A 16,576-nucleotide genomic window follows, 5' to 3' on the forward strand; every position below is an offset into this window, starting at 1 on the left:
GCTCACAGGTCTGGAAAAGTCTGCTAGTCGGCATGGAGGGTGTTTTGTGACAATATTCTATAAATAAATATGTCATTTATGTGATTATTTAACAGCATGTCATTAAAATGGTTATTGAATTATAGGCCTGATTTAAATTGTCATGTAAATGATTAAGTATTTAAATTGGCTTTAAATGATTATGTAAATAATCGTTAAAATGAATATTTAAATACTTGTTTAAATTAATTAAATGATACCAGCAACCATTAAAATGATCTATCAATGTCACCCATCAAACTCAGTGGGCGGGCTCAAAATAATACCTAACATCTAATTGGTTGCATTGAAAACAAAGTCACAAAAGATCAATCTTGCGTACTTGATTGAATTGTCATTTATAACTGCGTTTTGTCTGTTCCGTCCAAGGGTTGCATTACAGAAACTTACTAACCTGCAGATCCTGCCTTAGACAGATAGATGGATGGATGGATGGATAGATAACTTTATTAATTCCCAGAGGGAAATTAAGTTGTCATGGCAGGCAGGTATATTTAAATTAAACAATAAAATTGAAAGACAATACAATACGATAAAAGAATAAAATGAGATTAAAATAAAATAGGATACAGTAAATTACTGAAATGGGATACTACAATAGACAAGGTGCAAAGATGCAATTAGGATATGCAGGAATCTGAGTTGCAAGGTACAGCCAGTAGACATAACTAGTCCAGTTTGGTCACCACAGGTGTGTCATGGGCAGTTGAGTTACAGAGTCTAATACAGTAGCACTGGGCAGGAATGATTTCCTGTATTGTTCCTTAATGCAGCAGGTTTGAATGAGTCGGTTGGTGAAGCTACTCATGAGTTTCTGTAGTGTTTTATGGGGGGGTGAGAGGCATTGCCCATAACTGCCCGCAGCTTCGCCAGTATTCTGCCCCTGTCCCCCTCCCCCACACTGACAAGCTTGGAGCCGACAGCAGACTCAGCCTCCCTAATGAGTTTGTTCAGTATCAGTGAGTTTGATGCTCCCCAGCACTTAGCTATTTGGTAACTGTTATGTGCAGTGGCGCGTCAGGTTTTGTTTTTTCTGCTTCCTCCTTTACTGCTCTATGTAGATTCAAGATGGACTTTGCCAGCCAATGAGCTAGCATTCTGACATCCGACCTCCAGCTTGATAACACAGCTGCCTGTCCCGCCTACCTGCTAGCGTGGTTGATTGAATGCCCGGCCGCTCCCAGAATTCCCGCCACCGAGGCTTTAAAAAACCTGGCTGCTGTGTGTCTCACTAGATTCTCTCTGGGTCGTTGAGTGTTTGTTTGTTTGTTGTTGTTGTTGTGCTTCTTTTTCATCTACTGGTTGTAGCTCATCTGTGGCCTGTACTACGAAGCGGGGTTACTGGCTTATCAGTGTAACTTGTCGGATTTAAGGTAGTCTGGGCGAAATGTAAGTGAACGAATATGAAGTCCATTTAAACTGTAGTACTGTACCTTAAATCCAACAAGTTACCCCGATAAGCCAGTAACCCCGCTTCATAGTATGGGCCCCAGATATATACAGCTTACCCTGTTTATTTTGGTCAGGTTGGGTCAGCATAGATTCATATTAGGTTTTTTTTCATTACCGTTTGATTTACTCATTCGCGGTCTGTGGTTAAGTTACTGTATATACTATTTTCTCCATTTTATTCCTGTTTGTTTCTCATACAGTTACATTATGCAGTACGCAGAACTTGTTGACATTAGACACACTAGATTAGAGGTGGACACCACCTCCTGTAGGTTTTTGTTATACAGCCATAGAGCAGATAGTTGGATTTTATTTATTTTTTTGTTTTCAATCAAAGGGATAGATTAAATTATAAAACAAAGTAATAGGGTTGTTTTGTTCTGTTCTTTTCTTTGGTGTCATCTTAAGCCCAACCTGCACCTTTCCTGTTTACCTCATTGTGCAATCCCGCTTGTCCTGTTCCTGTGGAACCTACAGGGCACACACTTTTGAGATAAAGAACCGTAAGAATCCGTTTGGGTATTTTTGTCATTATTCACCACTATCAATGGCTGTCCCGTGGCAAGTCAACACCTAGACGTAACAAATGGGGGCTCATCCAGGATATATAAGAAAACACTTTCGCATTATTCTTGTGCATTTGTTTATTTCATTAGTGTGTTAGGGTGTGTGGCGTTGCCTTCGTTTGGTAGTGATTGGAGGGGTTTGTCGGTATTGATTTTGTTGTATTGGGAAAAGGAAACAAAAACATCAAAATCATTACAGATAATGGCACAGTTCACGGTTAAGGGTTTTTTGGAGAATCCTACCTTTACTTCGCTAGACAGGTGCAGGAAGGATGACCTGTTGCTGTTGGCAGTGCATTTCGGAGTCGCAGTATTGAGATCTAATAAAAAGATGATTATTAAATCGGCTGTTTATGAGAAGTTTGTGTTTGAGGAGGTTTTTTTTTTATTAGCATGTATTGAGGCATAATCCAGGGAACGAGTGCAGCAGCAAGACTGCGAGTTCTGCCTGGAAATGCGAAGGCTAGAGATTGAGGCCGACAAAGAGGTCTGCCTTCGCCAACCCGAGTCTGCTCACTCGGGGGTCCCAGGTGCCGGTAAAACTTTTTTTCATCCTCTTTCCCCTAAAGCTGATTGTGATATAACAAAAGTTATTTCCTTGCTACCTCAATTCTGCGAATCCGAGGTAGATGCTTATTTTACAGCTTTTGAAAGGATAGCTTTATCTTTAGGTTGGCCAAACGAGATGTGGTCATTGACGTTGTAGTGCAGGCCTACCAGCAAAGCTCAAGTGGTGTGTGCTGCATTGTCGGTGGAAGGTGGCCTTGAATATGGGTGGCGAAAGGAGCGATTTTGCAGGCCTATGAGCTAGTCCCAGAGGCATATCATCAGCGATTTAGAGGGTATAGAAAACTTCTTGCCATTCATCTGTATTAGGTCAGGGTAACTCGGGTTAGAACCTAATTTAGGAAAAAGCCATTACAGATGAACAGTTCCTAAGTTATTGTTCCTATCCTAACCTAGTACAAGAACTGTGTATTACACAAGCTTCCTAACTTCCAAAATCTTGAATAAACTCTCCTAACTTTAGGATAACTACACAGCTCGGATCATGACATAACAATAATATATATATATATATATATATATATATATATATATATATATATATATATATATATATACACTCACCTAAAGGATTATTAGGAACACCTGTTAAATTTCTCATTAATGCAATTATCTAATCAACCAATCACATGGCAGTTGCTTCAATGCATTTAGGGGTGTGGTCCTGGTCAAGACAATCTCCTGAACTCCAAACTGAATGTCAGAATGGGAAAGAAAGGTGATTTAAGCAATTTTGAGCGTGGCATGGTTGTTGGTGCCAGACGGGCCGGTCTGAGTATTTCACAATCTGCTCAGTTACTGGGATTTTCATGCACAACCATTGCTAGGGTTTACAAAGAATGGTGTGCAAAGGGAAAAACATCCAGTATGCGGCAGTCCTGTGGGCGAAAATGCCTTGTTGATGCTAGAGGTCAGAGGAGAAAGGGCCGACTGATTCAAGCTGATAGAAGAGCAACTTTGACTGAAATAACCACTTGTTACAACCGAGGTATGCAGCAAAGCATTTGTGAAGCCACAACACGCACAACCTTGAGGCGGATGGGCTACAACAGCAGAAGACCCCACCGGGTACCACTCATCTCTTCTACAAATAGGAAAAAGAGGCTACAATTTGCATGAGCTCACCAAAATTGGACAGTTGAAGACTGGAAAAATGTTGCCTGGTCTGATGAGTCTCGATTTCTGTTGAGACATTCAAATGGTAGTCAGAATTTGGCGTAAACAGAATGAGAACATGGATCCATCATGCCTTGTTACCACTGTGCAGGCTGGTGGTGGTGGTGTAATGGTGTGGGGGATGTTTTCTTGGCACACTTTAGGCCCCTTAGTGCCAATTGGGCATCGTTTAAATGCCACGGCCTACCTGAGCATGGTTTCTGACCATGTCCATCCCTTTATGACCACCATGTACCCATCCTCTGATGGCTACTTCCAGCAGGAAAATGCACCATGTCACAAAGCTCGAATAATTTCAAATTGGTTTCTTGAACATGACAATGAGTTCACTGTACTAAAATGGCCCCCACAGTCACTAGGGGCCTCATGTATAAACGGTGCTTACGCACAAAAATGTTGTGCACGCCCTTTTCCACGCTCAGGTCGAGACGTATAAAAACTAAACTTTCTCACGGCAACCCCAGACAAGGCGTACACAAAAGTTTCTGCTCGATTTGGCAAAATGGAGGCACCTACTGGCAAAAGAGTGCTACTGCAGTTTCACTGTGTCAGACTCACAATCATGACGCGGACTTTATCAAATACACCGACATTAATTGTATGTTGTTTACAAATGTACGGCAGCTGATTTTTTTTATCAATTTGTAACAATAAAACAGTGCAGAAAATGACTGAACTATTACAACTACCATGGCAGCTCCTGCGTTATTGGAAGACATAGCTTATAATGATGATGATGACTGGCTTCTAAGTCGATTAAGATTTCCAAGAGCAATCCTTTTGGAGCTGTGTGCTAAACATTACAGTATTACAAAAGCAGACGATGAGGAATTACGCTATAGGCTACCTGTTCCTTTACAAGTTCTGTCCACTCGCGGGTTCTTAGCCACAGGTGCTTTTCAGCGAGAACTTGCGGACCGATCGGGTATTTCTCAGTCAATTCTGAGTCGCGCCATGCCGGCTGTATGGGACGGCATAATTCGCTTGTCACCCAGATATATAAAATTTCCTTACACTGTGGTTGAACAGGCAAATATTAAAGCGCAATTTGCAGCGATGTCCGGTTTTCCCAACGTAGTCGAAGCTATCGACTGCGCGCACATTGCTATAACCTTCAGTGAACGAATTTGCTTATGTAAATGAAAGCACTTTCACTCTATTAATGTACTCTATTAATGTATTGGGGGCACCTCTTGTACTGTTGTCTCTAAGAATAAACAAACAGAATAAACGAAAGTAACACCGCATCTGCGCCCTACGCGTTATTCATAAACATGCAATTAATTCAAACAAGTATGGTACGAGAAAAAATCACCCGCGATGACATCAGCGTCCCCCTCACCTGATAAAAGTGTGTCCCCAATCATCGCAGCAACTAGTTGGTCAAAGGGTATGAGACCGGGAATTCCGCTACCTCCGCCTGTGCTGTTAAGACTCTTAAGGTGAGCGGCCGCTCGTTTTTCCCGCCGTCGATTTTAATGTCCTACCACTTCTTTTTAATTTCGGCCACCGTGCGAATTTCGGAACCAACACTTTAAACTGACTCCGCCACGCTGTGCCACTCCGTAAACTTTCGTTTATTGCTGATGCCACTTATACCACCAAATAATATCACTTTTCTTTTCTCGATTTCTGTTAACATGACCTCCACTTCGCACTCGCTGAAATACTTCTTTTTCCCTCGTGGTTTATCCATTGTTGCTTAAGAACAACATAGAACAAAGCGGACGTTTATATAGATTTACATATGCAAATATACATAATTATGGGCGGGTCGGGGGGGTGGCTGTGGGCTCGTTCACGTACGTAAAATATCACACTCATTCGGATTTATAAAGGGAATGTGCGTAGATCTGTGCGTACGCACAGTTTTATGCATCTGGATTTTTTCTTGCTTACGCACATTCCTAGTTTTGTCCGTACGCCATGTTTTAGTGTGAATTCTACGCACGTCGTTATACATGAGGCCCCAGATCTCAACCCAGTAGAGCATCTTTGGGATGTGGTGGAACGGGAGCTTTGTGCCCTGGATGTGCATCCCACAAATCTCCATCAACTGCAAGATGCTATCCTATCAATATGGGCCAACATTTCTAAAGAATGTTTTCAGCACCTTGTTGAATCAATGCCACGTAGAATTAAGGCAGTTCTGAAGGCGAAAGGGGGTCAAACACCGTATTAGTATGGTGTTCCTAATAATCCTTTAGGTGAGTGTATATACACACACACACACACACACATTAGGCTTGGGAAGCTGAACATAAACGATGCGGTTGCATCGATGGGAAAAGTGCGTATCGGTTAAAAATCTGAACGAACTTGAGATGTATCGTGTTTAAAATCTCTACATCTGTAAAAACTGATTTGTGGCTATAAGCGCAATTACACATTTGCTAGCTTCTCAGCCTCGCCGCATTTTTTAATTTAAATTTTTTATCTTTTGCGCCACACTGATATGTGTGCTTTCTAGGTCAGTGGGCTGCCATTTACCCATTTGGTCATCTTATCTCGTGAAAGCTGGATGCGCGGGTTTCTGCTCAGATAAAACCCGCGCATCCAACTCTCACGAGAGGGCTTTGGGTCAGAGTGAGTGGTGGTGAGCATGGAGGAGAGAGAAATACACTCGCTGGTTTCTTACAAGTGTATTGTTTGGCGACGTTTCAGGTTTTTTAAACATGATGGAAAGCTTGACTGATCAAATGCAGTCTGTAAACTTTGTCATGCTGCAATTAAATACACGGGGAGCACAACAAATCTAGGTTCTCACCTGAAGCGGCAGCATGCAGTGAAGGTGACCAAGAGTTTCCCCTGCCCTTTGGATCCAGCTCTCACTAGCACCAGTGATACTGCTAACAGAATTACTGATAAGCAGAGTATCTCAGTTCTTTTTCATGCCCCACTAGCGAATAATTCTGCCCATTCTACAGCAATAACCAAAGCCATCTCGTTTTTTATTTGCAAAGACCTTCAGCCATATAGCATAACAGAAGATTCTACTTCAAGTCCAAGAGCCAAGGTATCAGATACCCGATAGGAAGGTATTTACTGACAAGCACATCCATGCGTTATATGAGAAAATGAGACGAGAAATACTCGACTCTTTCAGCAATGCTAAGATAGTGGCTATTAGTGTTGATGGCTGGACATCTCGTGCCACAGACCAGTATGTCACCGTCATGGCACACCACATCGATAACGAGTGGACATTACTGAGATGAAGAAGACATTTAGATTGGACTTTTCTGACCGGAACTCACAGCTCACAGACCTCAATTGTGGTCAGCCCTCGACCCCCGCTTTAAAGACCTGACTTTTGAGGATGATGTTGACACCAGAGACCTCATCTTCATCAAAATAGTAACAGAAACATTGAAGATGAATGAAAAGGTAATATATGCTGCTTATGATTATCTCTCTCTCTCTCCTATTAGGTATTTAAATTTCCATGTATCACACTCAAGTTGTGCATTCATTTTAATTGAAGGAAATCTAACAATGGTTATACGGATTATCAGGCAGGGGACAGTGGCACACTGAGTGAGGGAAAGGCAGCTAAAGCAGAAGATGGCAGGAGCCCCCACATAGAGGAAGAGATAGGTGTGTTTTGATAGGAACAGTGCCAGAAGTTATGATACATATGTTACTATTTAGCACTGTGTGTCAGTTTTTGTTGCGTTAACGGCTTTTTTTTTTTTTAACACAACTGATAGCCCCCACATCTCATTTTTTCTGCTCAGTAGATGATGCCCCTCCTGAAAAGAAGACAGCCTTGAAAAAACATTTTTTTGGGGGATTTCCTCACCACAACAGCAGCACCAAAGAAGACCATAAGGGAGAGAGCTAAGGATGAAATCTTAAAATATATAGAGAGGGAGTCTTTAGGTCTGGGTGGTGAAGTGCTGCAGTGGTGGAAAAAGCAAATCGATCTACCTCAGATTTTCGCCTTGGCTAAGAGCTTTTTATGTATACATGTACTGTACCAACAATGAGTGTTTCCTCTGAACGGGCTTTTAGTACTGCGGGTGATATTGTTACTGCTCAGCGCAGTCTCCTTCATCCTGACCATGTGGATCAGTTGATATTCCTTAAAAAACATGAAACTACACCACTTGGGTTTAATACTAATTATGAGACAGGGACTGTTGTTAATTTGAGTAGTTCATCATTTTGCATTTGGAGAAAGGTGTAATGTGTACCTGTGTTTTTTGTGTTTTTGTAACAGCTTATAGAAGATCTGCAGTTTAGGGCTCAACTCTTTAGTTGTTGCTCCTGTTCAAAGTGTGAAGCACTCTCTAGAAATAACAAGTAATCTGTTCATCTGTACAGCAGTCTGTACAAATTTGAATTGCATTCAGCACCTATGAAGGGCCACCACTGCCTTGAGTTTGGGGAATTGTCGCATTGTACCTGTTAATTGTAAAGCAAACAGTAGAAATAAAGAATGAAAATGAACTATCTGTGCCACTTTTCGCATCGTATCGCACTGTGTTCAATCAAACCGTGTTGTATCGCACTGCATCGTGGTAAGTGGGAGAATCGAATCATATCGTATCGGTGGTTGTTTTATATTAATCGTTAATGTATTGTATTGTTGATAGCGTATCGAGATGCAAATCGCATCGCCTCAATGATGAAGATTCACATATATATATATATACACACAGGCGCTCCTCTACTCACGAACGAGATACGTTCGTAAGTTGTTACTCAACATGATTTTAAGGGTATACGCAAGTACAAAGAACTAGGATGCCGGGAGTACGCACGCTATGCTGCTGCGCGGCGGGAGTAGCGGCCAGAAGTCGTACTAGGCAGAACTGAAGCGCAGAAAAAAATAAATTGATGTTGCGGACAGGAAACGGGAGCCAAGTGAACACAATTTGGACTTACAGTCCTCTGCGTTCGTATGTCTGAAACTTCGTAAGTAGAGGAGCGTGTGTGTGTGTGTGTGTGTGTGTATATATATATATATATATATTAGGGCTATCAAAATTAACGGATTAACGCAGATTAATCCATCATCATGATTAATCTGATTAAAATGTTTTAATGCAATTAACCCATCTGCAGCGCAAAATGACTCAAAATCACTGAAATGTCTCTGTCAACCCATTTCGGGCAGTTTTGGTGCATTCCATTTGCCCTGGGAACTCGTATTCCTAGTCGGATTCCAGAGTTTTGAAGCCGGAAGTGACAGCATGCGCGCTCCCGTTTCTCAGAGATCTTGGAGCAGCACAGAGGATCCCGAGTTCAGAATCCAAGATGGCTTGCTTAATTGAGCAAAAATATTACAAATTTATTGATATTATAACAAAAATCACTCCTTTATTCTTTTCTTTAGAAAAATATATATCCCATTAGAAATAACCAGTAGTTTTAAGTAAGGCTGTCAAAATTAACGGGTTAACGCAGATTAATCCATCATCATGATTAATCTGATTAAAATTATTTAACACAATTAACCCATCTGCAGCGCAAAATGTCTCAAAATCCCTGAAATGTCTCTGTCAACCCATTTCGGGCAGTTTTGGTGCGTTCCATTTGCCCTGGGAACTCGTATTCCGAGTCGGATTCCGCAGTTTTGAAGCTGGAAATGACGGCATGCGCGCTCCCATTTCTCTGAGATCTCGGAGCAGCACAGAGGATCCTGAGTTCAGAATCCAAGATGGCTGCGCCTTTTATCAACAGAAGGGAAAGTTGTAGTTTTATACTGTTTAGCAACTACTTCTCATTTGTGGCTCATTAAATCGGTCGCACACACTATACCGTCCAACTTATCTGTGGACGTGTTGCTATGGAGTTTTATACGTAAAGCACCACGCGTAATGTGTTATCAAGTGATATTGCTAACAATGGCAATTAACCGGGCTAGAATTGTATTTCATGATTAGTCTGATTATTTGTCAGATTTACGGAAGTTCGGGCTAATTATAAGTGAACGAAGATAAAGACCATTTAAACTGAGGTACCTTAAATCCGACAAGTTGTCCAGCTAAGCAAAAAAATCTTGCTTTTTGATATGGGTCCATGGTATTGCACTTCTGTGGCAGATGGAATGCATCCAACTCGTGTTCAAGATGTTCAATAAACATGTTAAGTACATATATATTCCCTTTTTTCTTGAGTCTCTTTGCTCATGCAAAATGAAATACGATTAATTTAGATTAAAAATGAATGATATTTAATCATGATTAATCGAAATTAATCCACAGCAACCCTGTGATTAATCTGATTAAAAATTTTAATCGTTTGACAGCACTAATATATATATATATATGTAAAAATATTGTACATGTTGCTGTCATGGATGCGGGCGGCTCGGGCATGAGAGCGAGGCATGGTGCACAAAAAAGGGCGGACGACCCACTGGCGGCTCCAAGAACAAAAAGAGGTTTATTAAATAAAACAGAAAACACTACAAACACAAAACCAAAAGGACCACGAGGGGTCAAAAACTAAAGGGAATAAACTAAGACTAAATCACAAAACCGAATACACATCAAACACTGAAAATACCAAAACCATCAAACATAGGAACCATCGAAGAACAACCACACAACAATGAACCACTGGGGAACTGAACAGAAGCAGGAACTAAAATACTAAGGGGTAACGAGACTAACACAGGACAGGTGAGACTAATTAACAAAGACCAGGGAAACAGGGCACAGGTGAAACTAATAAACTCAAAGGAACTAAAAAACAGGGAAACTAAGAACTAACCAAGGACACAGGGAAACAGAAACCAACACTAGGGAATTAAACAGGTAAAGACACAAGCAGGGGCACAAGGAACAAAACCAAAACCAACTACAAAATCAGACACAAGAACTAAAGAAACTCAAATGAAACACTAGGGAGCAAAATACAAAAACAGAGGAGGGGGGATTCAAACACAGGACAAAAGGGTACACAAACAACCACATGCTCAACACATTGAGCCACATGACCAGACAGGTAACAGGGGAGAACAAAGACTAACATAAAGAACGGGATGACCAGCAACACCTGCTGGCCAAACGGGGAAGGGACACAGAGTGAGACAACAGGGACTGACCCTGACAGTTGCAGTGTAAAAAAACATTTTATTTTCTGGAAAAAAAACTGGCAGTTGGGGTTGCCAGAATAATTCTGTAAAAAATATGCCAAAAACATAGTCATCATTATGCAACATTGTGTAAATTTAACAGTATAAAAATGTGCAAAGTATAAAATTACAGTTTAAACCAGTAAATTCAACCAGTTAATTCCTGCTGACTTAGCATGACAATTATTCTATAAACCGGTCAGTCTTTCAGTAAGGCTTATATCTAATTATCACTTATTGTCCATCGAATCCCATTCAGATTAACTGAAAAATGCTAAATAAACAATATTAGTGAAGTTCATAATTGTCATTGTTGGCACACTTCCATGAAATGTGTCCTCAGCATTTAACACAGTGGTGAGCCACTACTTAGCAGCCAGCAAGCTGTGCATGAGAACAGTAACATGCTGGTTGGGGATTGAAACCAGCAACCTTCCAATCACAAGCACACAGCCTTACTCATTAGACCACCACTGTCATTATATGGTAGCAAAATCCTCATTATGTGACTGTCATTTAACTGAATTTTTCTGCAAATTACCATCAAAGGTTGTTTATAATGTAACATTTTTTTGATGCCTTAATTTCTTACAGTGAATTCAACATCTAATTACTACAATTCTGTATATAGACAATGCCAATAAATAGCAGCCAATTCCCATTTGCCTAACTGTCTACGCAGTATCGGGGAAGTTACACATAAAAGTAATACATTACAGACAGAAGTGGGAAGTTCAGGTCCAGAAAGTACAAATCCAGACCAAAGTTTTGTTTCAACCAACCACACTGAAAAAAGTTACTTTGAATGAGCTCAGTTGAATTATGTACAGTGGTTACACCCACATAGAATGAGTATTTTTAAAATGAAACACTCTTTTTAAGTTGATGCATTGACTTTGTGTTCTGAGAACTGAATGTAGTTGAATTAATCTCACTAATTTTTTATGTCTAATTAATCCAAATGAATCACTTTCAGTCATTAAATTAGGTGTGTAATCTAACAGTAGGTAACTGAAGGACAATTCAAAACACTGTGAAGGGCTGTTTTGCAAAGGTGTCTGCTCTGTGAAGTTAAACAAAGCCCGGAACCATCTGCTTTTGTGAGGGGAAAAATTGGGATCGGCTTTGTATTACCAAATGACACACGATGGAACTCTGTGTTTCTTGTTATGCAGTGATTGTCACTCATTGTCACTCAGATTGTAGAGGAGGTGAGTCCACTGAACTAGAGGTGGGACCAACCACTCAGATGTCTTGGATCCACCTCCTCTACAATCTGATGTATCTGTTATCTCTCTGAACCAATCACTTTTCATTTTGGCCACAGAACATTTTTGTGTAAGTAAAACTCCTCCAAGCTTAGTGTGGTGCTGGATTCTTCTCATGGGTCATACATGTCAAAAGTGTCAAAATTTTAAAACTATGGAGAAATGAAAAAAAAATCCAAATATACAGTATAAGGTTCCCCTTTAAATAGGAGGGGGAAACACACAGAGGTCAGGTTGCCAGGTTGTATGAATCTTCCTGTTCTTGTTCCAGAGTGACTGGTGGTGACGGGTGCAGATGAGCCTGTCTATGCACATGCTGGAGAGGATGTGACTCTCAGCTGCTCTGTGGACACCCATGTTAATGTGACAGAGCTTCAGGTGGAATGGAGAAAGACAGATGATGATGGTGACATCTTGGTGCTTCTGTACGATGATGGAGAGAACAGACCAGAGTCACAGGATGAGAGATACTCTGGAAGAGCTGAATTCTTCACTGTGGAAATTCCCAAAGGAAACTTCTCAATGAAACTGTGGAAAGTCAGGATGGAAGACAAAGGAGAGTTCAGGTGTGAAGTCCACTTATGGCGCTTTTCCACTGCATAGTACGGCACGACACGGTTCAGTTCAGCTCACTTTTGGGGGGTTTTCCACTGGGAACAGTACCTGGTACCTGGTCCTTTTTTTAGTACCACCTCAGCCGAGGTTCCAAGCGCGCCGAACCGTTACCAAAACGTGACGTGTAAACTCTACTGGTCACTGATTGGCCGGAGAAAATCGTCATTACTGCGTCACTGAACTTGTGACACGAGACACAACAGACCCGCTAGATTTTTAGCACAGCCAGCGAAGGTTCGGACGCACCATTTTGTTTTAACCAAAAATGGCTGTTTCGTGGTCTATTGAGGAAGTGCAGACGTTCCTCTCGTTGGTAGCCGAGGAGCGGATCCAGCGAGAGCTGGATGGGGCGACGCGGAATGAAAAAGTTTTTCAGGAGGTCGCTAAGCTCTTGGGCGCCCACGGCTACCATCGGACTTACAAACAGTCTACTGTCACGGCAGTAGAGGCGGCGCAACTATAACGACACGTGAATAATCCCGCCCACTCTAAAGCGGCACTAAACTGCAGTCGAAACGCAAACCGAGCCGAACTGAGCCAAACCAAGGTGAGCTGTACTGAACCGTGCTGTGCCGTACTATGCAGTGGAAAAGCGCCATTAGATACTGATTCTGCCAATACAACTGCCTAGATAGCAGGACTGGGTGAGTCACTAGAAGGACTGGTTTTAACATGCATCTCAGCATAGTTCTGTGTGATTAAATCACATTTTCATTCCACTAAGCCTCAGTGGTTCTGTTACACACTGATCTTTATGCAAATGTCATGAGGTTTAATCTGCTCAGTGCAACAATAGAAATGGTGAAATTTAGTTTTAAAAATACAAAATGCGTTAATTGAATGAATTCATATTTGTTTCAGGTTTCATCTTTAGCACAGTTTTCATCTCTGTCATAACAGGTATTTTATTAGACTGATGCAGTGTAATGAGTAATTATGATTTTATTATTAATATTCATTTAGGAGCTGCAGAGACCATGAGAGTGTCACTGGGAAATAATGCAGTAATAACACAGTATTTTTCTTAATTGTACATAACATTGTACGACTGGGTAATACAGTTAAAAAGCCCCTTGTGACATATTGTGTAAATATATCCAAATCATATATATTAAATCTGTTTTCAAGCTGGAACATAGTTTGAACTTACACACTTATGGACAAATATTTAATTGTGAATTCCTGCTCCACTTTGTGAGACTAAATGGTGTGGATGTGTTGATTAGGGTGCAGCATGACAAACAGTCTATTTTAGAAAATGACAGGGTGCCTGTCCATTGCAGGGCTTAACTGTGATGTCATTAACATACTTTGATCCTGTTTCTTTGGTAACGATGAATATGAATAATTTCAGAAAGTTTTATTACTATAACCCCAGCAAACTAAAACAATGAACCAAACGCGAAGCCAAACCAAAACCGAAAGTACGAAGAAGGGTGAGGCGAAAATCAGAAACCAATAACCAAAAACTGTTACACAAATCCAAAAAACAAAAAAAATCAAAGAGCAGAGCTCCAGTATGGAGGGCTAACAGTGCCAAAATTAAATAAATAAATACACCAATAATTAATTAATTAAATGTGTCATGAATTGTTTAAAATGGGAAATATAAAGATAAATTATTACTTAAATGTGTCATGGATTATTTAAAATGGGAAATAAAAATATCGTTAATTAAATGTGCCATGAATTATATCTACCATTAGAAATAAAATCATTATTAATTAATTACATGTGACATTTACAATTATTTCACTATTTATTTAATTTTGGCACTTTCACCACATCATGAATTAATTTTATCTGTCAGTGTGACCCATCAAAGTCAGTAGGCGGGTCACTGCAGGTCGTCAACCAAGAGTAACATCTGATTGGTTACCCTGTACAGCAAGTCAAAACAAATAGATCCCAGATAATGGATCGGTACGGGACCCGTCAACATACTCCGAGACAATAGATGGCAGTATTTGTTTTTACATTGCTACCTATAATAATCAAGAAGAAGAAGAATTTCGCAACGGCCTTAATTAAGCGATATAGGTAGGGGTGTCACTACCGTAAATGTAACTTCCGCTACTACGCATGCGCACGCTTGCGACTTCTGGAAGAAGGCGTGCTATTTTTATGGCATCGCGTCACATTTCATCGTCTGTTGATTTTTTATGATAATGTCGACAGCGAGAGGAAAGACAATTAACCGGATAATGATGGAGTCCTTCGACTTTAAAAGATTTTATTTCGCATAGGCCTTATAATGCCTAATGTGCTTCAGAAGGAGCGACGTAAAATACAGGGTATGGCCATCAATTTTAGTCAAAGGTGACATTACTTTAATGTTACCATTATGTACTACTCCCAGTTCGATGTGCTGTGAAGTTACTTAAACTAAGCCTGCTTTTTGCTCCTTAGTCATTTTTTTTCTTAATTGTATCAGTGTAATTACCACACACTCCTGTCAGTTATGGCAGCTGTGTTCTGTGGTGCTAAATGAAGCAAATTATATTTGTTTCTGACAGACGACCGATTGTTTTATCTTGGGCCAAACCGCACAACATAAACATTGTTTATGTTGTGCAAATAAAAGTTCTTAACTATTATTTTGGAGTGATTTTTTTTTTTTTTGAAAATGCTGTACATATATCACAGCCCCTTGATAAGCAATATGGGTACACAAGATTGATATACACCCCAATTTTATTACGATTTCTAAAGAAAAGGCATCTATTCAGCAATACCAATTGGGAAAGTGTAAGATTACTGTCCGGTGTTCTGACAAAACGTCCTACTTTATCAAAACATCCTACCGTAGTGCTAATCGATAGCCCTAACCCTAACTCTTACCCTAACCCTAACCCCCCAAAACCCCCTAAAACTCTTACCTTAACCCTAACCCTAACCCCTAAAACCTAACCCTAATCCCAAGACGGTGGAACTGCACATGCGCAGAAAGGCTCGATAGCACGTCTCGATAGGTAGGATGTTTTTTCAGAACACCGGCACTAAGCAACGCGCACACAGATGCAAATATTACAATCTGCAAAGCAATATGGTTTAAATACCACAATAAAGTGACGGCTGAACTATAAATATAAACATCAATGACCCATCTCACAATACGTGACCAATGAATGATGATACACGACATTCATGCCCTGAATCACGGTCTGCCGCAAAATGTGAATACATGCGCAGTATTGGGCCTGGTCCATGATTGGTAGCGCCATGTTGGAAATGACACAGCTTCAGACCAAAACAATCGGCTGCACAAGATCCAGATAGATCATTGTTTGTCCCGCCTACTGACTTTGATGGGTCACACTGACAGATAAAATTAATTCATGATGTGGTGAAAGTGCCAAAATTAAATAAATAGTGAAATAATTGTAAATGACACATGTAATTAATTAATAATGATTTTATTTCTAATGGTAGATATAATTCATGGCACATTTAATTAACGATATTTTTATTTCCCATTTTAAATAATTCATGACACATTTAAGTAATAATTTATCTTTATATTTCCCATTTTAAACAATTCATGACACATTTAATTAATTAATTATTGGTGTATTTATTTATTTAATTTTGGCACTCTTAGCCCTCCATACTCCAGAAGTAACGAACAGCGGCTCTTTATTTTCGCAGGAACCGGACGCCAGGAACAGCGCAGACAACGGAAGAGGCGTGTCCGGAATCCTGAGGGCGGAGCCGACGACGCAGCCAGCGAGGGGAGATCGGAGGCAGGAACCAGGCACAACTCCGGAAGCACTTACGGCACGTAACACTGTAGATAACTTTTTTTT

The 16,576-nt window shown here is 40.5% G+C and overlaps 1 protein-coding gene across 2 annotated transcripts in view; it reads left to right on the forward strand.

Moving 5' to 3' along the window:
• LOC111840982 (butyrophilin subfamily 2 member A1-like) overlaps window positions 1–16,557 on the forward strand; it is a 44,236-nt gene extending 27,679 nt beyond the window's left edge. The window contains exon 3 of one of the 2 annotated variants that reach the window (XM_072718485.1): window positions 16,419–16,557. In XM_072718485.1, the coding sequence (XP_072574586.1) occupies window positions 16,419–16,555 (137 nt within the window). In that variant the 3' untranslated portion in view covers window positions 16,556–16,557. Of the gene's footprint in view, window positions 1–12,426; window positions 12,920–16,418 lie in introns of those variants that run through there. The other variant, XM_072718486.1, reaches the window with a different exon arrangement.
• Window positions 16,558–16,576: the final 19 nt, after the last annotated feature.

The sequence above is a fragment of the Paramormyrops kingsleyae genome, chromosome 12 (genome assembly GCF_048594095.1).
Source record: "Paramormyrops kingsleyae isolate MSU_618 chromosome 12, PKINGS_0.4, whole genome shotgun sequence".
Classification (NCBI taxonomy): Eukaryota; Metazoa; Chordata; class Actinopteri; order Osteoglossiformes; family Mormyridae; genus Paramormyrops; species Paramormyrops kingsleyae.